Source organism: Seriola dumerili, unplaced genomic scaffold, assembly GCF_002260705.1.
Source record: "Seriola dumerili isolate Sdu_G_001 unplaced genomic scaffold, Sdu_1.0 BDQW01000025.1, whole genome shotgun sequence".
Lineage (NCBI taxonomy): Eukaryota > Metazoa > Chordata > Actinopteri > Carangiformes > Carangidae > Seriola > Seriola dumerili.
The window spans coordinates 6,317,017-6,343,355 of NW_019174280.1; the positions used below are offsets into that span (position 1 = coordinate 6,317,017).

The following is a 26,339-nucleotide window of genomic DNA, read 5'->3' on the forward strand; positions in this document are numbered from 1 at the left end:
ATGAGAAACGCAATGTTTTTATATTTGCATAAACTGTTTGAACGGCACTGAGCCAGCAGGCTGTCCTTGAACACAATAGCCAAGTATAAATATTTTACCCCAGAAAGGTCTTATCTTTGGAAAATGAATTACTTAATACAATTTGTCATATTTCCCTGTATTTTAATGCCAGACTGTGCACACATAATTTGAATTAAACTCAAGATATAATTAAAGATACTGAAAAATTGATTTTATTCATAGTTAAATGTGTATGTTTTTTAAATGCGTATTATCTTTATGTTTTCCTTATAATGATATCGGTTCTATTCTAGCTAGTCCATCAGAATAAAAAAGAGCTACAAGTGAGATGAAGTCGAGCTCATATTTCAGGGACACTTGATATCCTCCAACAACTGGAACCATAAAATCATCACAGCCCAAATTGTGAAAACAGCTGAACTTGGCCTGAAAGTTGAAGCAGATACAGAATACTGGAGCTTTCTGTTAAATATCCAAACAGATCTGTCCACAAACACTTCAAGGCCTCCTGAACTTGTCTTACTTTTTTACTACTTCAAGCTGGTGTACGGCTCACGTGTTCAGGCTCTGGCTCTCTTCAGGGCTTGTCTGCTGGCTCACTGCTTGATGGTAGGCATGTCCGGAGCATTTCTTCAGGTGGATGGGCACCTCTTCCTGGCCCCCGCTTCCTCCTTTCCTAACCTTATCCTTGTCTCGACGGACCTGAGATGTCCCACTGCTTCCTTTCGACGAGACCGTCTGGCCTCTGAACAGCTGTGCTTGCTGCTGACATAGCCCCACCTTACTGAGGAGGATGAATACATCCCCCCTGAATGCTTTCGTAAAGATGGCGTAGAGGAACGGGTTGGCACAGGAGTTGAGTGGGTAGAAGAGCACCAATAAAATTTTTGAGTTGGAGACAGTGATGAGCGGCCGGTCCAGCACTGCTGACATGGCGTAGAAGGAAATAGGCGCCATGCACAGGAAGTCAGTAAAAATGAGGACCGCCATGCGCTTGGCGATGTTGGTATCTTTGGATCCAGAGTGGTAGTGAGGGTTGTGCACTGCGCAGTAGATCTTGAAGTAGCAAGCACAGATAACAAGAAAGGCCAGAACGTTAAGGACCAGCACTGACAAGATGTAGACCTGAGCCACCGTGGACTGGGTGTCCATTGGGAGGCAGATGCTGACCTTCTGATAGCTGCTCACCCCAACCAGTGGAAGCAGCGCCAGGACGAGGCAGAAGATCCAGCCTCCTAGCATCACAGCTGCGGCATGGTGTAGCCGCAGCTTGCGATCCAGCCTCATGGCAAAGGTGATAGCGTACCACCTCTCCAGAGTGATCACTGTCAAGGTGTAGACAGAAAGTTCACTGGCAAAGACTGTAAAAAAACCCGCAAGTCCACAACCGGGACCTGTTTGCCAGTCTATGGCGTGGTTGAAGTACTCGGCCCGTGTGTGGAGGTCCACAGAGGCGATAAGGAGCAGATAAATCCCCATGCACAGATCTGCAAAGGCCAGGTGACACATGAGGAAGCGGGAGACTGAGAGCTTGTAGTGGCTGGTGAGCAGCACCAGGAGCACCACCACATTTCCCAGAATGGCCAACAGACTCACAAACCACACAGACACTCGCAGGAAGCCAAAACCCATTATGTCCTCACAAGGATTGAACTCATCGGGCACTGGTGCACACGCCACCTCCTCTCCCTCCTCACACACCACATAATCGTAACGACTGTCAAAATCTTGGCTGGTGTCTTCTTGGGGGTTCTTGAGGGTCTCTCCAAAACCCACATCCTCATCCGGCTGCCCCCCAAAATAGGCGTGGTAGTGGAGGCTGCCATGGAAGTCACCTCTCCTCCAGTCTTGGTGGGACTCTCTGTGACCTCCGTCGTTTGGCTCCTGGTCTGGGACTGTTTCCACGACGCTGTCCCCCTGGAGGGAAGGCATGCGGAGGGGCCCCACAGAGCGTTTGTGATGCTGGTCGTTGAAAGCAGTCAGGTTACAGAAGAAGTACTCCAAAAAGCTGAAAAACAAATGCACACAAATACACATAAGACTGGCTGCAGTCCTCACTAGCACTAAGAGTACTATCAAATCATTTATATATCCAATTGAAGAAAAGGGATTCCTGTTTTGAGAGTCATTATGAGTCTGACTCAACGTTCTTCCTACAATAACAGCAATGAGTGACACTAATTATGGCAGCGCTGTATGAAGTTATAGGTAAACACGTCAGAGAGTTGATTCAATCCCTGCCAAGATCCACACCATAGAAGTGCAGCTGCCCCACTCACTGTGGTAGCTCATCCAAACACATTACATGAACTGACTACCTGTTTTTTATCCACCCAGGACACACTTCCTAAGATGCCTCCATTTCACTTTTCTGACTGTCATAAGTTTGTTTCGACGAATGCAAAATGAAGAACTGAGACAAAGGCTCACCCTCGTTTCTTTTTGAGGTTTTTGAAGCCGCAGCAATGGCTGGGGTAGGTGAGGTTGGCAATGGTGAGGTGCTTGAAGGTTTTGATAGGTGGCAGTTTCTTGAGGGCCCAGGCATTGCGCGCCTTCAGCTCCCGTAGAGAGTCCATACCTGTGGTCGGCAGGGAGCTGATCCCTGTCAGGGACACGTCTCTTCATGACAGAAAGAGAATGAAAGAATTTAAGAAGATACATTCATAATGAAGTTTGCCCTTCACAGTGGCAGAGTGGCGATGAGAGGAGAGTGGTGGGGAAGCTGGAGCTACCCAATAATTCTTAGCTACATCCTAACTCAAGCCTGACATTAGAGCTTCGTACGTTACTCTGTGAGTCAGTCACATAACACCATGGATACATTAGGGAAAGTCAGAACATTACTTTTTTTTCCAATGTTTTCACAGTGCTGCTCCACTCTGCCGCTCTTCTTCTTCACTGGACCGTACATTAAGTCCATAGTCTGTGAAACATTAAAGTATTTGTTTCGCCACCGGAAAATAGACTGGCAGACAGAAGACTGGAAGGATCACGATACAACCTGCTGCTGGATAACAAGTTAAAAAAAATAACGCTTTGAATTTTTCAAAGGATTATGAAAGGAAAACTGTGTCATTGAGGCTGAGCTACGTCTGGTTGATAACATGCAATTTTTTGCACACCCTCCTCCTATTATATTACACACCTTATTGTAATAAATAATACGGAGCACCACACTTTCATCTAAGTCAAATAACAGCACGTAGTCACCACCCAGCACCTAGTTTTCGCAGATCTACAGAGATCTGATGAGACGAGAGAGCTCACACATGGATTAAACAACATCCTCCATCTGTTTCCTAGAGTGAGCTCCTCACTCCTTCATCATCTTTAAGCAATTACATGTGGTATTTCTCGCGCTCGCCTGTCATGCCAAAGCCAGCTCAACCTCATCGGGACAGAGACGTGCAGGGGATTGACAATCTCACCAACATCCTGTGTGATCCCATTATCAGGACATTCCTCTTATCGGGACATTCAGCTGTACAGCATCGGACACGAGGGGCCAAGGAGAGGCCAAGTTCTCTTGTGCTTTCTTTAGTTTCCTAACCCATTACACCTAAGTCAATGATTAATTTTATTAAATAAAATAAACACAAGCCAAATAATTTCATATTTGCTAAGAGCTCAATTGTTCTTTTTTAGTCCCATTTGCTCTCCCCACTTCTCTGTCCTCTCCTCTCTTTTCCTCTCATGGGGCACATTGTGTAAGGCTGCACAAAAAAAGCAGCACAGAACCTATGAGTGTCAGCCTGATTTTGTCATTCCCAGATGTTTAGCTCATGACCTCAAAGAGGTGACCTCACTCAGGACATGTTACTCAGTGGAACAGAAGAAGAAGACCTGCACACGAACCCTATTTACCTAACCAGACGCTGAGCGGCTCGATTGGAGCCACAACAGCAACTAGATAGCCGTGGTAAAGGGGTTTGGCATCGAGCACCTTTAAAAAAGCGAGCAACTCAGCTTTAATAACCTTGAGAACGGCAAAAAGACAACAGTATCAGACAAACGTCGGAAGTTTCTCCCTCACATGCTTGCACACAATGAGTGTCAGGTTTCCTTCTCCAGCTGTGGAGCTTTGGATTTTTACACTTTGATGATACGCTATCCAATGTCGCAGACATGTCTCATCCAGTCTGCACATTATGAATGGGGAAACTGTTGACATTTAACTTGACATGATGTAAGTAATGTAATTGCCAAACTAAGCCTATTATTTAGTGATATAAATACACTTCCAAAATGGTTTGCTATTTGTAAATTTGAAATCTATTATTGAAATAGTAATTTGCAGAGTTAGATGAGAAGATCAATGCCATTTTCAGGTCAAAACATGACATAAATGGATGTAACTCACCTTTTTGGATTGTGTGCAATTATGAGCAGTCGATAAGAGAGGCTCAGAGTACTCGGGTAGTTCAGGTACTTACAGAAGCATGGGGCCGCTGATGGCGCCCGCAAAAGCCCTTTCATCCATCTTGGTCAAATACTTATTCCTGTGAAGGTCGCTGGGACAGGAAAGCAAAAATTTAAGTTTATTAAGAGAAAAGTTATCCTTCATGTTTCAGTCAGTCTGACAGGGGCGAGGCGTGGCATAATATTTTCCCAAGCCTCATCACTGCACATTTCTGTGTTTATTTTCTCTCATTTCAGGGGTGAAACATGACAGAAAAAAAGGTCTCAATCAAGATCAAGTTGTTGATTCAAATTAGATAGTATAAGATGCGACGGCATACTCCTTAAACATACTGCACCCTCAATACACATCTCCCTGAATCCCGTAAATCTAATAAGGATAATAGACTTGTGAGGGATGTGTTTTTCTTGGTCAGGCTGCGCTGGGATCAGTTCTCCCCTCAGAGCGGATCAGGTGCCAACACAAACACCCATGTGGTAAGACTCACTAGTCACAGACCAATGGCTTAATTAGGCTCTTAGAAGGACCCGGGCTGTGTGTAGGTGTTGTAAAAGAGGAGAGGGGCTTTAAATTAATATCATTAATACCTCATATCCTGAATATGCAGGACCAGGCAGTGACAAGAACAGAAGAAAACTCGTCGAAAGAGAAAAAGGAAGCAATTCTTACCTATTCTCCCCTCACTAACTCATAATTTATCCTTGTGAGGCTATTGAATATACAAGTGTGAAATTGTTTTCTACAAGTCTGACACAAATCTAGGGTCCAGTGTCACCGAGTGTATGGGAGAAGGGGGCTCTTAATGCAGACTTCCTGATACCCACTTTTGGAAACATATTTTCCCATGAGAACTCCAGCTTGCTAATCAAGAGCTGGGCTTAAGCCCTTTTTCAGTGCATATGAGAAGGCCCATAGAGACCCAGCTGTGATCCTGCTGCTTTTGTAGTGTAATTTTGGGAAAGGAAATACACATGCCAGATGTCAGAAGTGGTTTAATCCAGGCAAAACACTGAGCAACCAATTTTTCTGAGAAATGTAAAGTTTCTAAATCGACAGATACTACACCAGATAAAATAAAATTGTGTCTCCAGAGTTGGATTTTTTTATTTTTATGTTTAAACTAAACGATCAGCTGATGTGCGTCTGAAACTGCTGAACAAAATTGTTAAAGGGATAGTTTGACATTTTGGGGAATGCTTTTATTTGCTATCATGCTGAGAATTACAAGATTGATACCACTCTCATGTGTGCACAAGTTAGCTTAGCCTAGCCAGGCTGGAAATAGGTGGAAATAGTTAAGAAATACTCCAGGACAAACCCTTTATAAAACAACTACCAGTCGTTTTTACACTTAATTTTTTCTATGGATTAAACAAACAAGCTATGACGTGTTAATGAGCTTTAGAAGCGCTGTTTGGTGGATTTCTGTTTGGACAGAGCCGTGCTAGCTCAGTCTTTGAGGTAGGCTAGTTAACCAGCTGCTGGCTGTAGCTTCATATTTATCATACAGACATGAGACAATGGTCTCATCTAACTCTCTGTATGACAGCAGCATTTCTCACAATGTCACACTATAAAAAATAATGTTTCACAGAACAGAAATACCATCAACCTACACTTGATCTAGCTTGGTCCCATTAAAGGCATGATGTTGGATTTCTCTGAAACCATTTCCATACAGCATCCTGGAACAAAAAAATAAGTTTAAACAAGTATTTTAGTAGAATTTTCTTCCAATCCAGTGAATAAAAATATTTCCCATGTGTTAATGTTTCATCTATTTCCATGCAGCAGTGACAGAGATAAGTGGGATCTTATTTTACATTTTATGGTGAGGTTTTGTGGTTTTTAGTCCAACATTTTCTGTAACATGCCACTCTGTGTATTAAAATTGCAATCCCTCTATTTTCACTCCCAAACCTAACCACATATATGTGATTGCCTGTTCTGTGTGAGTTTCTGTGTACTTGTTTTTGCTATCAGGGAGATTCAAGTTGGTTCAAAATGAGGACATGTTTTTAAAGTGAGGTCATTTTGGCCAATCCCTGCTTCTTCTAGTGGCTATTTTAGGGTTTGGGTTTGATTTAGGGATAAAGGACAAAACCAGTCTTACGGCACTCACTTTACTACAGTCTATATCATATACCGTTTATAGTTTGCATTTACTTAACACATTTTTTGGTGAGAGCAGTTTGTTTTTACATATACAGTATGTACAGTATATACAGTATGTGTGTTACATGTGATATCTTACACTGTCAGCACATCACTGGTGATGCCACGGAAAGAGTTGGCTGGGATGTCAGTGATGTAGGGATGATCAACAATTTCCCTGCAAATGAAGGCACCAAACAGAGAGGAAATGAAGTGGTGTTGTAAGTAAATACCTTTCACTGGAAAATGGCATAGGGAGGAATGTAGAGCTGATGAATGTATGCTCAAGTATTATGGCTGGGTAGGAAAATTAAATTAGATAGAGCAGCTGTCTGAGATGGTGATGACAGAGATGTGACTATAGATGTAGCTCATTTCGTAGGGACATGGTGAAGCACACACACACACACACACACACACACACACACACAGAGCACAAACTGCTCATGTAGCATTTTATATAACACAATCAAATTTATGAGGTGGCGTTGTTAGTGGTAGCATTTCTCAAAATTGAGACCACATTTCCCATAATCCCTGCTGTGTTGTGTTACAAACTACAATGTTGCTATTTGTCCATCCTTACATGGAATACAAAGGAGAATAAATATGTAAGACGTGATTTTTTTCATTTCCCTGTCATTCCTTCTAGTTTATTACATTGTCAAAATCATAAAAAAAAAAAAAAAAAAAAAAAAAAAAAAACACTCACTTTGTAGTGGAGCAAAACATCCATCTTCCTGTCCCTTAAACAGTGTAAAGCATGGTGCAGGAAAGGGCTGTTAAAGGCTAATTACTTTCCTAAAAGAGTCATGTTTGTTTGTTCTATTATACGAAGGACAGATGTTAAAATGCTAAATAATAAATGTTGACTAGTGTGCTCGATTTAAAACGTGTAAGGTTGCAGTAACTTACAATATGAAGTTCATGTCATTAGAGTGAATGTTGCTCAAGTCGGGGAAGAAAGTAAGGCCGGTGTTGAAAATCCCCCTGAACAGCACAGAGATAGAAACAGTCAGGATATATGCAACAGAGATTACAGGGCTTTGCAAAGATGTGATGCATTTTATTGCTCGATTATTAATCCTCTGTAGAATTATAACACATAACAGTGTAATGCAAAAATATAGTGAGCACTGCTAGCATAAATACAGCCCCAAGATCTTATGTCGGCTTCACACCTAAATACATTATTGTTCGGACTGCATCATTTAAGAATTAGCTAGCCCAATTTATTTAATAGGCAACTTGAAGGGTCATTGTCAGATTCTGGCTTCTTATAGGCCAGCGCTTCTTGAAAAGAGCTTAAGTAATGGTGGCATCTCTCTACACTAGTGAACTCTGGCCCTCTGGAAGGAAACAACAGCTTATAGTTGTCTGCCTGAGTCAAGAATTCACATGAGATTGACGTCTTTCATTCTTAGGCCAAAAATGTTTGATTTAATCTGTGTGTAGAGCGTGCAGCAACTTTTCTAAACTCAGCCTGTACCACTGCATTAAATTCAAATGAAGCATGACTCAGTCTTGCCCATACTGACACACACAATTCTATGAATAGATCACAATGTCTAAATTATTACCAGGCGTAAGCATTTTAAATCTACACCCTCGTCCTTTTTGGGTTTCCATAATGTTGTCAGTATGTGGAATTCAATGCCAATAATGGTATGAGTTAAAAAAAAAAAGAGTATGCAATGAAAAGTACTCACAGGTATTTAAGGTTTGGGAGATTTTTAAAGGCTTCTGGGTCGATGTAGGTCAGACTCTTCGCATTACGTATCTCTCTGGAAGAACAAACAGACAAGAAAGGGATGCACTGAAAATATTTTTACGCATAAATATAAACTAATTGAGATCATGAGTAGAGGACAGAAATGTTTTGACCATTACAAAATTTTTCAAAGAAACTACACACTGCACAGTCTTAAAACCTGCTGACAGAAAATAGCAAGGTGCATGCCAGTGTGCAAGAGAAAGGAAACTCAGTGCAGACAGCCAGGGCCGGAAGTGGCGTCCAATTAGTGTTTCATTAGTGTGTTTACTCTGGTCCACCCTGTGCTGTGCTGGACTGAACACCTCTCTCTGCTGTCTGAAGCCATGTGGTGCGCTCAAACGTGTGTTCTGGCCCTTCTACACACACCTGGCAAACCACACTGAACAAAGGAGACAGACGTGGTCAGGTCAGTGGAAGTCCCTGAGTCTTCCCAGTGCTGCTGTGTAAAAACTAGGGCTCAAACCAAAAGGTCAATCACACAGTGTCAGTGGGAATTGGATTTCCTTTTACTTGGATTTTCTGCTGATAGAATTTGTGTTTCTGTGTGTGGTCCTCTTTGCTTTGTTAAAGTTCCTCACCAGACATGTTTTAAAGTATGTAAAAATAATCGGCTATGATTAATATTTTCCCACATAATATGTGAAAAAAAATGGAAAATTGGGGCTGGAACGCATCTACACTTACTTCCTCATTGAGAAATTCTGGATCAGGCCTTGTGCCCCGCCCACCACTGCTGCTCGTGCTAGGTTGACCGGTGAAAGAGCAGAGAGTATCAAGATGGTTAGCCAAAATCGGCGACTAGCAGACATATCAGGACGGTTAGCATAAGTTAGCATCTTTTTTTTATTTTTATTGTTTGTTAGCTTGTAACTGGCAGTGGCTGACAGTGTTAGTGACTGTGCTAATGCAAACTCTTGCTCTCTGTACTGAAAACTGAAGGTTTTGTGTTTATTTTGCCCGTCCCCTGACCCTGCAAGTTGATGCAATTGGTTCCTCAGGTTTGTGACATATGAATCCCTGGCTATCTGAATCTGTTTTTATGAGACTGTCATTGGTTCACTGCAGTTCCAAGGTGGAAATACTCAGTCATGGTGTTGACTGGTTATTTTACATGGATATGTCTTGTATTAAATAATAATAATAAAAAAAACAGCATATGCACAGGTTAACAAGGTTAGGAGGGGGTCTTTAAGTTTATCATATTAACTACACATCCATCCTTACTAAAAAGTAGAATCAAGTTTGTATTGCCAAGATAATCAACACCATCATCATTGGAAAAAGGTCTATGTGATGATGACAAAAATGTAGCAGAGACTGTTCATATGCAAAAAGGGTGTTGATCTTGCTTCTTGCTACCAGGGAAAGAGTTCCTCTCCTGTTAGCTCTGGTTTGGTCTCCAGCAACTCACCAAAAACACCTTTTCACTGCAAAATGCTCCACCACATTCACCAGCCAGTGACTAACTTTGTCTACCTGCTGTTTGGTGCTGTGCAGTATGTTTATCAGGGCTGCTTTCAGCAGCTTGAAATTGGGTTGTTAAGAAGATTGAACCTCAACAGTTAAGTTAAAAACCAAGACAGTGATCTAAAAGATACAAAACAACCCCAGAGAGTGGGAGAGAAAGAAAAGAGGGAAATTGACTCAAGTGATAAATCTTGATGGGTTTGTCACTATGTCACTACACTTTTCACCTTACTCAAAGTTATTTGACCCATTGTTAATAGAGCTTATACCTGTAAAGATAAAACATTATTTCCTTTGTGGCAGAGTGTTGAAGTTTTTAAAAATTGTGTGTGTATAGATTGAATCATTATTGCAATGTATCATTTGCCAATAGAGCACTGAAACTGAGATTTATCTACACCACAGTGTATGAAAATATGTGCATTTTTACTTCTGTATATATCTTTTAAAAGTGGTGGTTTCATCGATGGCGGCACAATACAAACTTCACCAGCCACCCCTCTGAATTTTCAGCACTCCTCGATGCACAGCTGCTGTCGGCCTCAAGCAGCCAACAGGAAGCAGAGCATTAATTTGTGTCTGACCCTGAAGGAAACCTGAGAGAGATGCCATTTTCTGATGTATGGCACTACACCCCACCAATCAGTGGCAAATAGGCCCCAGAGATCCAAAATACACCCCCAGAACACAGATACAACCCACAGCCAGCGGTTTGAATTATCGTTTCTGTCTGTATTTTGATATCTGGAATTAGGAACCAAATAAAGACAGAGCAAAGGGAAGGATAATTAAGATAAAAATGACAGCTAAATGATATGCACATATGCATCAAGTCATGTCAAATGAATGTCTGTGGCTGTTAATCATAGTTACGGTCTAAAACGGCTGCACATGCCCACATTTTATACAGTAAGTGAAGAGTGGAAACAAATTGCGTACACGCAAACTGCTGTGTTACAAGATGCTGTAACTTGGAACAAATCATTCACATAGGCAGGAAGTCTCGCAGTAATATATGAAGTGCTAGGAGGTGTTCTGCTGGAAAGTGTGTGGTCCACCCGGAGACTCAGCCATAAATCTCTATCCCATAATTGAGAATAGAGTGCACCTTGCTAGACTTTTTTCCCCTGAGCTCCTTCAACAAGAGCTGGAGTATGAAGAAGACGAAGAGAGAAGCCAAACACTGGCTGCTGCTTAGCCTCTCTGCTCTAACATGCTCAGACCGGGCTCTGTAATAATGCAGCAAATACATTCAGATAATGAGTTACTTCATTGAATTGAATAGTTTCTTATCTAATTTGCAATAAGTAATCCCACAACAGGGTTATTTTTTCAACCTCATGAATTGGCAAATCTGCTCCGTACCACTCTGATGAGGAGCAGTAAGTGATGTGCAGGAGAGAAATAAGTTTCTAATGTGTTTCTTCCACACTTCCATTTGCTGCCGGCAAGGTTCAAAATTAAGCATTTTTCTTTTCAGAGAGCAAATGGAACAGCTTAATCAATAAAGATCAATAAATAGCGTACTCTTTTCCTTTAGGTACTCACATGTGGGTGATTTTCCTCAGGTTGTAGAATGAGTGTCTCTCCAGCCTCTGCAGCTTCACGTCCACCGACATATATCTAAAAGAAATAAACAAACTTACACCAAATCTAATGCACAAATCATCTTTGCAATATCTAAAATAATGAGTTTTCTTAACCATCTGTCGGATTTTTAAGAATGAAAAGTACTGTGCAAGCGTGAAACTGAAATATAAGACCTGTTTTCATAAATGACTGTAAGTGTGTGGCTCTAAAAATGATCCCAAAGTCTGCAACTCTTTCCTGAATTTATCAACCCAAAGTGTCTCCCAAGCCCCCCTAAAGTCACGGGCAATTTTAAAGGTATGCACCTCACATATACATTACCTCGTCATCAGTCACTCTGCTCTCACTTGTTATTACTTGGTAACATGTATGCTCTTAAAATAAACCATGAACTTAGCACTGGATTAACTGTAAAAATGACAAAATTACTAGAAAAAAAATGTATATTCTGTTTACTTATAGTTATTACTAGGCACTTAATGAAACACACCTCAGTATTCACAAAAAAGAGTTTGTATTTGAGAATCTGCTGACATTTTATACATATCTGTATCTGGACAGCGAACAAAGAGTCAGTGGACACACTGGCTGTGAGCACTTGTGGCCATTTGAGGCTTACACAAAACCTCTCATCCACCATCTCCGTCTCCCTTCACGCATGACTTGGACGCAGACGTCAGACTCAGCGGCCGAGGATCAAGGCTCGAGTGTATATTTTACCTCTACACAGAGGAGACTCCACCTCTACAGGGAGTCTACAATCCCCACACATCCAAAAAGCTCTGCTGGAATACCTAGCCAATGTCCAAGCCCCACTGCGGTCGAAGGACCAACATTCCTGATGAAGGAACGCATTAGTGCTTCCAGCTGTGATTAGGAGCCAGCAGTGATACTAAACAGAGAGCATATCATCTGCTTGGGTGGGAGACAAAAAGGAAAAGGGGTGGGCAGCTGGGATAGATTCCCACTTTTTAGGGAAAGGAGTCGAAAGACAACAGGTGGATGAGAGCAACTTTGAAGGGTCTGTGAATAGAATAAATTTTGATAAATCGACACTCACATCCTTGAAATGTTGACCATGTTGGCAAAGACATCTGCTGGAACAGCTGACAGACGGGTCTCAAAAAGCCACCTGGTGAAAAAATAAGTATGGACATTTTAGTTGTCACAAACACATTTTACTCTGAATAGCATCTGTTTGTTGGACTTGACTTTTTTAGCAAGTTGTTCTTGACATTTCTGAAGGAGCAGCTTGACATTTCGGCAGAAACGCTAATTCACTTGTTGCTGAGAATTAGATGAGAAAATCAATACCATTTTCACATCTGTATGGTAAATACGTAGCTAGAACCAGCAGACAGTTAGTTGAGGTTAGAACAGAAATAAAATAGAAAAGATTGGAGACATGAGGAACAGCTAGCTTGATTGAATTGTTTTTTTTTTGTTTTTTTTTCATACAAACTAAATAAATTCAATATGTGTTAGACAGTGATTTAGAGGCACTGTTTTAGATTTTGTTTGGACTGAGCCAGGCTAGCTTCTTCCTACTATTTCAAGTCCTTATGCTAAGCTGACGTCTCCTGGATACACATAGCTTCATTTTAAATACAGAGATATGCAGGGACACACAGTCAGGGAACCAGGCAAATGCTTGGGGCCCCCAAGGGGAAAAGGGGTCCCCGATGGCCCTTCATACTGGAAAATTTTGCAATGACATCTACAAACCCCCTTAAACCTCCCATAATGACACCATACTGTTGCTCCAAACCGCCCCCCTAGGGGGGCCCTGGATGATGTGTGCTGTAGCTAACATCTACCCATTTACTGCATGTGAGGCATCCAGGGGACAATGTAAATTGTAGTGTCTGCCAGAAGTCTAGGTGAGCGGTGGGGTTCTTTGATGGGCTTCTTAGCTTGGGGCCACCTAGAGTTTAGGATCACCACTGTAGATATGAGAGTGGTATCAATCTCATCATCTTTAAAAATTTTGTACCTGGAGATTTTATAACCCATGGAGAGTATAATGACCTTCACTGTAGCATTGCATAAATGTTTAATATTTTAATTGTGATGAAAGTGATTCAATTATCAATAACTAAATTTCACATATAGAATTTGTGTCTTTATATTCCAATATCCAATCCAATAATCTAATAATTCCAGACAAAAAGAGGTCTAACTGCAAAAAGAGAATGGGACAAAGTGTAAAGAAAAAAAAAAGAGAGAAAAGGGAATAACACATAAAGGCCCAACACTGATGAATTTCAGTGTTAGATGAAAGGTTTCTTTGAAGTTAATGGTAAAACAGATCCCCCTATTCTAGGAACAAGGGAAGAAACAAAGACTTGGAACTGAATGGACCTGATCTGACAGCCAAATCAAACAATGTCTGGGCCTGCTTAGGACAATGTTTCAGAAAGTAAGGTTAAGGCCTAAGTATGCGATGCACACCTCCACAATAAGGTTTAAGTTATGAGACAGAAAATATTTAGAATCTGATCTGTAAGTCAAACTTGTTAGCTTGCTGCAAGGTTTTGCATAAAAGGAGGAGGAAAAAAATTGTATTTCCAAAAAAAGAAATAGCTTGATATGCGGAAATTAGCTTTCTTGCTTAGAGTTATATGAGAAGATCAATACCACTCTCATGTCTTTAAATATGAAGTTGGCAAGTTGGCAATAGCATTGCAAGAAGGCTGGAGGTACGGGTGAGCAAGCTTTGTCCAAGCTTTTAAAAAAAAATGTACTTCTAAAGCTCAGAAATTTACATGTTGTATCTGTTTTGTTTAATCCATACAAAAACTGAAGTGTAAAAAGGACATGTAGGGGGTAATGTGCCAAACTATTTCTTGGCAGGGAGCCGTAAATTCCTGGAGTGTCTGCTGGCTGTCTGGCAAGAGCAAATGTCGTTTTTACGGAAGGGTTCTTGTACAGATTTACCAGATATAATGTGTTAATTTGTGAGCTATAGATGTGCTATCAGGTGGGATTTGCTACCTTTGGAAAGTGCAGGCTAGTCCTTGATTCCAGCCTTTGTGCTTGTTAAGCTAGCCTGCTGCCGGCAGTAGCTTCATACTAAGTACACAGTATAGACATGAGAGTAGTATTGATCTTTTCAGCGAACATTTGGCAATAAAAGTGCATCTCCCAGAATGTCAAGCTTTTTCTTTAGAGTACATTGTGGGCTCTTTTACCTCATACGTCGCTAGTGAAAATGTGTTGCCTCTTTCCTGTGATCTTACTACAGACTTTGTTGTGGTGGATTTGGGAATCACAACATAATAATAGAAGAAAGAGATTAAGATGGTATCCACATGTGTTGATGTCATATCGTATTCCAGGATGCACTTTGTTCCACCGCATCCTGCCTCAACTAGCAAACAGTATGTGTGTCCATTTGGAAACAGGTATAAAAAGGGACTCAGCCAAAGCCACCATCTTCATGCACCTTTGCTTCATCAGAGGAACAATAGACTAATTCAGAGGTTGCAGATCTGGCCCAGGAGTCTGAATCACGCTCATGTGGAGGGAAAAGTGGGGTTTGAGTCACTAAGTAGACACCGGAGCACGGCACCCTGCACACGCTTTGACAAACTCAAACAAACAGAGGGACACAGAGCAGACCCTGACACCAAACACCCCTGTCAGAAGCATGCTGTTTCGCCGCCCTGCTCAAACCCAAATAACCAGCATGCATTTTCCCTCAGGAGCAAGTGCGAAGAGAGAAGACCAATGAGTCGATCTCGCGGGCTTAAGGAGAAAATTACTCCCTCACTTTGTCATTTTGGATAGAAACCCAAGAAAACAAACAGGTGGGGAATTGAGTTTGAAGTGGGGAGAAGCCACATAATTCATAATAGTGTCAACATTGGATTGACAACATAGCTGTGTTTACTATGGGCTCTGTCTCATTTTGATGTGTAATGGTCTGTAGTGACTGGTAGAGAGGGTCAGTTACATATTCAACCTGCACTTTCTCCAGTGTGATTCAGTGTAAATCTCCTCTCATGTAGAAATGCTGTCGTTACAAGAATCCTTAGTCTTCTCAGTCCGAATGAACGCACACTACCAGTTAAGAGGCAAAACAACAGTATTTAGGACAATGAATAATTTTTGTTTAAAGTTTATAAAAGATGACATTCCTGTTTGTTTTCTCATATACACAGGAGGTAATTATTATAGAACGTGAAGTTATAGTAACAATTTCCATTACTTGATCCATTGGTACAAATTAATAGCTGGGAAACTGTCAGTATTTCCAGTAATCTCAGCTACAGCTCATCATGTTCAAAGTCCCACTTCTTATTTTACAATTAATCCCAGTGCTCATCTGTTACCATTCAGGAAACAGCATTAGAATTTCACTCTTCAGTCACTTTTTTTTAGATGAGAGGTTGAGGGACAACGAATATCACAAGTTATCACGTTTTAACTCCAATCCAAAAATTCAGAGGCTTTTGAAAGACGGGAACTGCTGTGTTTTTTTTCCACGTTTCCCTTGAAGTCTTTTTTTTTCCTCTTAATTATTCTCAAATGGAACTCTCTGGGTGTTTGAGAAATGTGCTGTAAAAAGTAAATATTGTATTTGAATGCATCGTCCAGACGCAGCCGGGAGTCACGCTACGCAGGCTTTTAAGCATGTCTGTGCTTTCCTTTCCACCTCTCTGACTCCCAGTGGCGCATGGAGTAACCTCCACAAGTACACACACACAAAGGACTCCAAACTCTAAGTATCCACATGTTCATACTCACACACAGACACGCACAGACGTCTGCTTTGCATTCACGTTTTGTTTTGTGAATAGAATGTTTACACATTTTCTTCCACAAAAGACAGCAATAAAAGAATTAGTGCAGAAAGTTTTAAAGTTTTTGCCCATGATAGGGCAATTTAAAAGAGATTTGAGAACACAAACTTCCGTCAGAGTTGAAAAAAGGTTTGGGAAATATGCTTATTTGGTTTGTAGCAGAGGGTTAGAGGAAAAGACTAATACCACTCTCATAAATATCTGTATGCTAAATATAGTTCATGCTAAAGCCAGCAGCCAGTTCCATTAGACTTAGCTTAGCAAGAAGACTGCAATCAGGGGAAAACAGCTCAACTGGCTCTGTCCAAAGGTAATAAATTTCCCTACCAGTGCCTCTAAAGCTAACTAACATTACTATCAGCACTTTCTCTTTATGCAATCTGTACCAAAGCAAAAAGTGTAAAAACAATTCACCAATTTCACAGGAAGGTATGTCCTGGACTGTGCGTCCCTGCATCCAGTCTTTGTGCTAAGCTAAGCTAACCAGATGCTAGCTTGTCATCCGAAAATATGTAGCCTATCAAAAATGTTGAACTTTTTAGAGCCTGTCAAAATCAAGTATCTTTCTAAGCTCAGTCAGTGTCTGAAACACCAAACCTTGACTATAAAACTATTATGTGATTTCTCATCGGTCCATTTCATGGAACTTGTCATGAGGATTTTGAGATTGTTTGCTGACAGAAAAACTAATGGACCAAATCGAAGCTCCTTGGCAGAGATAACAATCCACAAGACAAAAGGCCAATAGCACAAACAAACTGACAGCCAGAATCAGTGAAACTGGACCCCACTGGCCTGACCAGGGCAGCAGGGTCATTCATTCCTCAGTGTCCGTACAACAAAACCAAACTTCCTTACGCCTCATCTGCTAGAACATCCCCCTCAACACACAGTCTATTTTGGGATTATTTGGCAGATATTTTTATCAGGATGGCGACAGGGCAGCGCTTGGTGGCATGCTTTCATGTCTTTCTATTGTCCTGGAGGGCTCTGGGTAAACTTTGGGCAGGAATGTGAGGAAATCGTAGGGGACATAGGGGCACGTGCAGACGTGAATTGGAGCAGTGATCGGGAGATAATTTTATGTGATGGGTGCTGTTGGAGGCAATGCAGAGTGGTGTCTGGGATTGAAGGATAGAGGGATGTTCCAATAAACTGTAAGAGAGGAATGAGGATTATCATAACACAGCGCAGAACCCTCTCCTTATCTTACTGAGCCCTACATCAGTGCTTTAGAGGAATTTTGTGCAAGAGTAACAAGTGTTAAAACATACTCACAATGACAATGCCAATGCCAGCAAAACTTCTACTCATCATATATGTTTAAAATAGTGTTTGAAATATTAGAAAATGTTCCAACTTCCACAACATCATCACCACAAGTGCAGTTTGTTCAAGGTAACATCTACTGTCTGAGTTATCATTCAAGAATACTGATTTAAATGGAAATACCCTTTCTCACTCTTCCAGCTTCTATGTTTCCACATCTGCCACAGAGTCCCTGAAGGGCATGTGTTTCCATCACTCAAGGCCACGGCAAACTGGTCGCGCTCTATTGCATAATTTTTTCATCCTGTATTTAAGCAATTTAGGAAGTGTAAAAGCCCTGATACATTTTTCAGAGGTGACCCTGACATATTACATCATGTCGGCTCCCAGGATCCTTGTCAGATTCTTTGGGGTCTCAGATAGCAAGATAGCAAAAGTGTATCAAGCAGTTTGGCTGTAAATTAGTTCATTACAAGTACGGTATGTCTGTATGCGAAGGTCAAAGTAGAAACTGAATTAATTTAGATGAGAAGGTAGGATTGTTTTTCTATTTTCCTCACTAAATGCAAGGGTAGTAAGGTGTGGTGAGCGCTACATTTAGTAATGAAGCGCATCCCTTTTTTCCAAACTGTCTCTTATCTACCGTCCATGTGTGAAGTATGGGTGCTTTGCACAAAGATCCAGTACCCTGTAGCACAAACCCAGTGAACTGGACATCTCATCCCTGCCTCTCTTCTTTCTCTCTTTTTCTCTGCCTCTGTCTCTTCCTCCACCCATCTCAGTTTCTCATACAGTTAACTCATGACAGCACAAATACTCAGGGGACATACTATGTTGATAGTAGTTGTTTGAAGTGCTAGGAGATGCTGTTATAATGCAAATTTCTATGGCTAAATTATAGATGATTAAACATTAATCATGATACACCTGTGACCAACACACCAACCATTATTAAGTAAATCAACTATATATTCAGCTTTTCAGTTACATCAGGGGGCTATATGATTTCAGGTTATAAAGGTGGGCTAATGGTTCAATGGATCTTTTTGATAACATGCTTGAATGAATTATTTATTGCAGTCATTGCAGTCATATTATCCCAATATTAAAGTACTTGAAAGTTAATCTTCATGAAAAGAATTGTAATAAGTTCAGTATACTTTTAAGATGTTTAAAGATTGGCTGTATTTCACACTAAATCAAGAATAAAATCCTCACTGACAACTTTGGAGTTAGCAATCTTAGCAATCTTATAATAGACAAAAATAATACCTTGAAATGGAATAAGTGCTTAACATCACAGACAGCCTCGAAATCCCTGTGGGAACACTTTGAAGGAATATTCATGATATAATGATTTTTCCTCGGGGTTAAGAGCACTTTACTTTCAAAATACAGGGGAAAAAAAGACAGTAGAATCACTTTTACAGATGCGTTTTTTACGCCTACTTACAGTGTCTCCGTGCTTGCTGGAAACCTGGGGAGAATATCAATGTCAAAGCAGGAGATGGTGTGAGTCCTCCACTCAGAGCACTCGCAGACAGCAGGGCAAGAGTCAGCCTCCGACACGGAGCTGACAGGGAGAGTGACGAGCATAAACAACGCGCATGTTATCACCTGCATGCTGGAGAGCTGCCCGCTGTCAGTGTCGCCTCAAAATATCCTTCAGACTGACTTCTTTGTCTCCATCTGATGGTCCTCTTGATGTCCACCACAACAAATATGTATATCAATGTCAGCAAAGTTCTCTATTATAGACTATGATGTTTGTTTTAGGTGTATAGGTTATAATCCTTTGGTAGAGACAGTGGAGCTGTACTGGACTGTGATGTTCAGTTTTCTTTACAGGGCCCCAGGAGTTTCTGTGAGGTTGTGAAGGTGGAGATGCTGTAGGACGGACAGCTGCAGCTCGGTGGTGGGTTTGGAGGTGGTCTTCAACTTGAGGGGAGGGTGGACTTCTGAGGCACTCTTGTGTTAGACTTGAGAATAGTATTTTTCCTTTTCCCCCCCTTGAGCAATGATTTCAGATCTTGTATGTTTTGTTCTTTTAAGTAAAATATATATTTCACATACACAGGCTTAACTGTAAGTCTTTTATACATTATTCATCACTCGTTGATATAAATTGTCCTATTCAATATATTTCATAAACGTAAAGTGTTTCAGTATATTTAATAAGTCTATATGCCCAATATAGTTCTCTTCTCTTTTCTATTTATTTTATTATACTCCATTATTAGCTATGTCAAGTACACGTCGGTTGACATGAAATTTCTAGGTCTATTCTAATCATTTTTCAATAATTTACTGACTTATCTTGCTTTTTCTTTTCTTTTTCCCTTCCTCAAAGTAGAGAGAATCGACCTTTCCTGTCCTCTACGGTACACTTTTTTCTTTTCTTTTCTTTTCTTTTCTTTTCTTTTCTTTTCTTTTTCTAACTGAAGAGCGGCACGACAGGCGCAAACGCATAAAACTTTGGACAATGTAGTTCACAAATTATAAATTCCCACACTGATCCATTGTGAACATCCTACAATTCCCGGCATCCTTTGGAGCTGCCGCGCTCTGTTATTTTCCTGTTCAGACGCGGCTAGTTCAAGTTGCCATAGCACAGTGAAACTGAGGGTTGTTCTTCTGTTAACTACCACTCGCAAAGCGAAAAACCAACGTCTCATTCGTAATTTATTTAGAACGATAGCGTGTATTTCCTCAGTTTCCACTGGACTTATGCAGTGTTTTGCAGTTCTACGATATTATTTCAGGGCTAAATTACTTGGCTAACGTTGGGTTAGCTAGCTTACGTTCATAGTGGTTGCCACTTGTTGCTAACCAGGAGGAACACCACTCGCAACAATGCTCAGGACTGTGATTGATTGGGAACGGGACCGAGTGAATTGTAGTGTTTTGCAGGTCAAATAGTTTTTTAGCATCCACCGGTTGTTAAGGTAACGATGACAAAGCTTTCATTTCCGTTTGCTATGACAAAAATATCTATTGTTAAGAAAGTTCAAAACCACCCCACTTTATTCGTTAATCTGATTAACGTTAACAGTTAGCGTTTTGTGCCGACGACGCTAGTGCTGGCCACTAATCGTCATATTCGCCTAGTCAGCGGTTTTTCGTCGCCACACCCGCAACCTGTCCAAAATTATGGACACAACCAGCGAATCGGATTCTTACGACAGGACGCCGGGAGACAGGGCTCGGGGGCGTGAAGCCCATCGCAGACCTGGCCGGGACAGGGGCAGAGCCAGTGGGAGTGGAGGTGATGATAGAGCAGTAGACATCTCCAAGAAGATCAGCACCCTGGCAAACACTTTACAGGTACTCCGCTGTGCCTCATGAGACAGATGCACCTGCATGTTCAGATTTCATCCATCAGCAAGTACTGAAAATTTATTTGTGTTTTGTAGCCTTACCTTACCACCAAGTCAAGTATTCTGGCTGTGCCAAAACTTCCCTATACACTCTAAGCACATTTTGTGTGTATATATTTATTTATATTGTATTGATCCCTAAATTAATTTCAGTAATTGTTAACTGATATCTTCTTTTCTCTGGTAGGACACCAGTAGAAACTTGACCAAAGTAGACCGGATGCTGGGCCAGTACAGGGAGCATACAGATGATCAAACTGAAGCCATGGCACTGGTGAGACACCTGTTCTATTATCTATGTATTTATTTCCTAAAGATGCAGATGGTAGCACATATAGCCATATATTTTATTAGATGTTAGGTTTGCTTCAGATGCATGTTATTGAAGTACTAAACTGATACTTATTGGAGGTATTTTAAATAAAATTAGCCAGGATTAAAGAAACTTTAGACAAAATGTCACTTTTTCTCCAACATTTGTCAGAGAACTCTAACAGCAGCACAGGACAGTGTGAGGAGTTTGGCAGTTTCATAAATCCACATCTTCAGTGCATAACCACAACACTTCAAGGACAATAACATACCAGTCTTAATGCAGAGTAATACTATTTAAGGGATATCACAGTCAGTTATCACATTGTTTGTTCAGTGCTAGGCCTGCACAATATGCAAAAAACATTATATTGCTATAATTATGGCAGATTTTTTAATGTCTTTGACTCCCCCTCCTCTGTGTCTCCCCTTCCAGTTGTCATCTTCAGGATGTGATTTTATTTAGGAGCTGTGTTATTTTCTGTTTCCTTGGTTAGTCAGCCCTGTGTGCTTTTTTTTTCTGCACCAGCTCAGGGAAAACCTGGAGGAGTCAATCAGTCAGCTGCAGACACAGAGGTTGATCAGATCCAATGGGGCTCGAAGTGCTTCAGCTTCGGCCTCTACCCTGCATACCAGTGACCTGGAGGCTGGCTCAGGGTCAGGTATGGAGAAACAGAAAGGCTTTTGCTGACAGATATATTATGAGTGAGGCTAGTTTTGGTTGGAACATACTGGCAGATAACACAGAGGTAAAATACAGATGTGAAAGCCATAGAGCATCTTAATTATTTGTTTGTGTTGCCAACTTTATTCTAATAAATAAAAACAGTAAAACAATCTGCCTCTGTGTGTCGCACCATTAGCAAGTTGTGCAGTTGTGAACATTTTTTAGAGGTTACAAAAGGTTTGACTCCTGCTTTATCATATTGTTTCCAGAAACAAACACTTTATAACATCTCTACATCTGTGATTTTAGAGGGTCAACGTTTCTACCCCACCTCTCCACTGAGGGAGTACACAGGCACTCAAGCAAGGAGAAGGAGGTCTCAGTCTGCGGGTGTTCGCTTCAAGGACTCCAACCCGAGAGCAGAGGATGTAAGAAATGCCGACAGAGCAGTGCTGCTTGTTACTTCATGTAGTTTCAGAAAGTTGCCACAAGAGGGTACGCTGAGTTTGCAACGTTGATATAAAATTTGTTATTCTAATCTTGAAAAAAAAAGGTCCTGATAAGACTTCATTAAAATCAGATATTATCCATGATCTATGCTTACTACAGTGGTTGTTATAAATGTGCATCTCTGTAAATGCAATCATGGCTAGCTCTACTTTGCTTTGCTTGTGTCTTAAGATTTGTATCGGTATGTGTTTGTGGCTGACTCCCATAGATTCATTCTGTACACCAATCCTTGAGGGATTTGCGTTGTGACCAGCAGAGACTGTCTGATGACCTGGATAGAGAAATCCTAAGGAGGAATAGGTATCTGAGACAAGGGACACAGAAATCTGAAACGGTGATAATTCGCAGTAAAAGATGCTGAGATATTTCTTTCAGGCTTTACTAATGTAGTAAACACTTCCTACATCCACCCACAAATTTTCTACATTAACTGAGGTCTTGCCTCTGTCTGGACCAGTGCAAGATATTGATCTTATACTTTTCATGTCTGCTGTACATGAAAAGTTTTTTCTAGAGCTTTGAAAATAAATGCATGGATTTCAGGTCTTTGAAATCTCCTTGATGAGAAAGTGATAAAAGTGTCATGGGAAACTTAAGGAGATGCAACTGCAAAGTCAAAAGGCGGCAGATCTTTCCCTCAACATGCATTAAAATTTGACATTTTGAAGTTATTAAAAAATCTCTCCTTCCAGGCCTGCTGACCAAACCAAATTGATCTACCACCATATTTCCACATCTGAAGCTGCATAATTAATTTTAGTGACATCGCATTATGTATTCACATTTTGATCAATGATGTCCTGGAATAGGATTTTTCAGAACTGTCGAGAACTCCGCTGTGTAAATATGTTCAGTCTGCTGGATTTGTCTGTTTTTTTGTTTGTTTGTTTTTTGTAGATCTGAAATTGACACCAGGCGGGCTATGGAGAGCCTCACAGGGCACATGACAAGTTCTCAGAGACAAGACTCAGTGAGTTGTGGCTGTGTATTTCACTATCAATACTTCAAGTATGCTTTCTAGCGGATGCATCCTGAACTTAAGGACATCACATCACAGTTATTGATGGATGAAAGCTGCTGTACAGAGCATTGAATATGCAAATTTTTTTTTTTTTTTCTGATCAGAAAACAGCTACAGAAAAATGGCAAACTTACTTAATAAAACTCTAACTTTAGCAAATGTTTCAGTATAATTTCCAAGCACATGGCTCCTCAGTGCACCATCACTACTGTGACAAATATGCTACTTCAAATGACAGCCAACATATTTAATATTTTTTATCTTGTCCTGTCTGTGGATGTGACAAGATAAAGGTATTTACTGTCTCATACAGGTGGATGTGATGCCTCCTGATTAGACAGCGAATTCTTGCATCACAAATGTAATACTTTCAGTCAGCTCTGAAAGATATTTTTGTCACCCACCCTTTTAATTTCCTGTTGTCTCATTTATCATATCCTGCTGCCATTCCTGTACTGGTGATGTTTGCGTGACCTGAAGCATCCTCCATCTGACTGTGTGCAGGTGTCGGCTCGCGTGGAGCGGCGTCTGCAGGAGCTGGAGAGAGAGACGCACGCTGATGAGAGGAGCATGGAGAGAGAGAGAAGGCCTGAGCAGCGGGTGGCCATGTCTGACGAGCTGCAGGAGGTGACACTCCTCCCCACCACTCATCTGCTGCGATCCCACTGTCACATACCTTTCTGTTGACACTCATGTTCTCTCACATTCAAAAAGAGAGCCAAAAAAATCTAAAGGCAAATGAAAGCAAATAAATTCATAAATTGATGACAGGGCAAGATAGAACATAGTTATATTTAACTTAACTCATTTATTTATTAAGGACAACACACATTAACAAACACACAGAAGCACATAGGACAGTCAGAATTTTACAATTAGGCTAATTGTCACAAAGGAGTGTGAAACTTTAGCCTTACAAGCAAGTACTAAGGAAACACGTTGACACACTCATACACTCCATAAAAAAAAGAATAAAGCAGGCACACAAGTCAATCAACGGTAGACATCACAGATGATATGCAGACCTAAAATACACTAGAAAGACATTGATTGACAGAGCAGATTGAAAATAGTTCAAATATTATGTTGTGTCTCCAATTTTTCAACTTTCTAGAAAAAATATCGTAGGTTGTCAAGTCTTTCAAATTAGTTGGAGCATTCGAGCCAAGTGATGCACAAAGTGTTTTTCAAAAGCGAGACCATTAAGTACTCGGTTTTTTGTCTAAGACCTTAAAAGCTGGATTGGAATTCTGTCCCTTGAGGATGGTTGCACAGGTATGAGACCGACTGGTCAAGTCCTGCTTCTTGGGAGAAGAATGTTAGTCATGCTCTCTAATACTAACAGGCAGTCAATGAAATTGAATTTTTGGCCTCGATAGCAGTGTCTATTCGACAATCATGGTCCCTAGAGGACGAAACCTGTTGACTTCTTATGATCTTCTGATTTTTTTTTGTCTCGTGCCACCACAAGGTCAAAATTTAAATTTGTCCAATATTTTGGTTTTATGACCAAACTTCTGCACAACTAATAATATTCCGAGCCACTTCAGATTTACTTTGTTTTGTGCTAATTGGCAAATGTGAGCATGCTAACATGCTAAATTAAGATAGTTAATATAGTAGACATTGCCTGCCAAACATTAGCATTTAGCTCAAAGCTAAAGGAGAGATTTAACAGATGAAGTAAAGCGAAATAAAGTCAGTGGACTTGCAGAAGGAATAAATGCATTTTGGTTATTCTTGAGTAATAATAAAGACCACTAACATTTACACAATTTATTAAACCTCAGTTTTCCAGAAAAAAAAAAGCCAAAAGCTGTTCTGACTGCCAGCATTGGCCAAAAAGATTAAAAAGCAAGTGTGGTAGTGTTCAAAAAATGACTGCTGAAACATTTTTCAGGTGTTCTCTGTTGAGTAGTTATTCCTCACCTTTTGAAAAAGAAGTCAGAAAAGATGTCAACCAAAACCTCTAATTATAATTGGTGGGATTTTAATCTTCCACACAATTAAATAGCAGTGATTTATGACTGTGGTGACAAGTGTTATCCATAAAATTATATTCACAGTACATGTAAAAAAAGAAATTCTTAATTTCTCTGTACTTGCTGGGTCGCTGTGTTTTACTGAAAGGTTTTCTCTCCATTGTACTGCCTTCGTCTGTTGTTTGTTAAAGCAGCGCTCCCACTGAGTCACCTAGCCCTCTTGCTCTGCTTTATGAGACTATAAAGTACACCTAGGCAATTACTTTGATGCACTGCAAATGTTCGCTAAGCAAGCAATTACAACTTTTCTGTATTTCAAGCCAGTCGTGTGTTTTTTTTGGGGGGGGGGTTTTAGGCATGCATTTGTCTAAAAGCATTAATAGCTGAGAGAGCTCTGTCATTAGGTGCACTTTAGTGATGTAGACTCATAGCTAGATGCACTCAGTATATGCCCACAGTCACAGTAAAGAACACATTATCTTGTATTATTGCTCTCTTACATTGCTACTTTCCATTTAGCCACACAAATCATTCATATTATACATCATCAACATAATGTTAGTTCATATTTGAAATAACTGAACCATTCATTTCTTGGTTACTGGTGTGGAGGACAGTGTTTTGTATAAGATAATCAGTGTCTTGGCATCTGTTTGTTTTAATCTCTCATGCTGCAGTTTATTATTAGCCCACAGAGGGTCACTGTGTAGCTGTATCCAGACTGATAACCTTCCGGGGCTAGACTTTTCAACATACTGTGTAATGATGGTAGCTACCAATTCATTTGCATCCCTCTCCTCTGTAGTGCCCTAATGGGACACCAGCAGGGCCTGGGGCGGTGGGAAATAATGCATTTGTCCAAAAATTAAGGGTAAATAAACAAGCTTGAGGAAATGAAGAGGAAAATAATCTCTTTTACTACTAAAGAGCAGGAGAGGAGGGAGAGCAGAGGGCACATTTATTCCCCACC

General features: G+C 40.7%; 2 protein-coding genes across 2 annotated transcripts in view; one reads left to right on the top strand and one right to left on the bottom strand.

The window, feature by feature from the left end:
* Positions 1 to 572: 572 nt before the first annotated feature.
* On the bottom strand, positions 573 to 19,123 carry tshr (thyroid stimulating hormone receptor). Its single transcript, XM_022764571.1, has 10 exons — positions 18,954 to 19,123; positions 12,487 to 12,558; positions 11,385 to 11,459; positions 8,305 to 8,379; positions 7,511 to 7,585; positions 6,696 to 6,773; positions 6,058 to 6,126; positions 4,455 to 4,532; positions 2,452 to 2,640; positions 573 to 2,029 (listed from the first exon to the last, which is right to left on the bottom strand). Exons 1-10 carry the CDS (start codon positions 19,121 to 19,123, stop codon positions 574 to 576), a joined length of 2,337 nt encoding a protein of 778 aa, XP_022620292.1. The 3' UTR covers position 573.
* A 1,011-nt stretch (positions 19,124 to 20,134) lies between these two features.
* cep128 (centrosomal protein 128) overlaps positions 20,135 to 26,339 on the top strand; it is a 35,463-nt gene continuing 29,258 nt past the window's right edge. Inside the window, exons 1-7 of the mRNA XM_022770241.1 lie at positions 20,135 to 20,824; positions 21,065 to 21,151; positions 21,719 to 21,851; positions 22,166 to 22,284; positions 22,575 to 22,678; positions 23,264 to 23,336; positions 23,892 to 24,014. Coding sequence (XP_022625962.1) covers positions 20,651 to 20,824; positions 21,065 to 21,151; positions 21,719 to 21,851; positions 22,166 to 22,284; positions 22,575 to 22,678; positions 23,264 to 23,336; positions 23,892 to 24,014 — 813 coding nt within the window. The 5' untranslated portion in view covers positions 20,135 to 20,650. The remainder of the gene's footprint in view (positions 20,825 to 21,064; positions 21,152 to 21,718; positions 21,852 to 22,165; positions 22,285 to 22,574; positions 22,679 to 23,263; positions 23,337 to 23,891; positions 24,015 to 26,339) is intronic.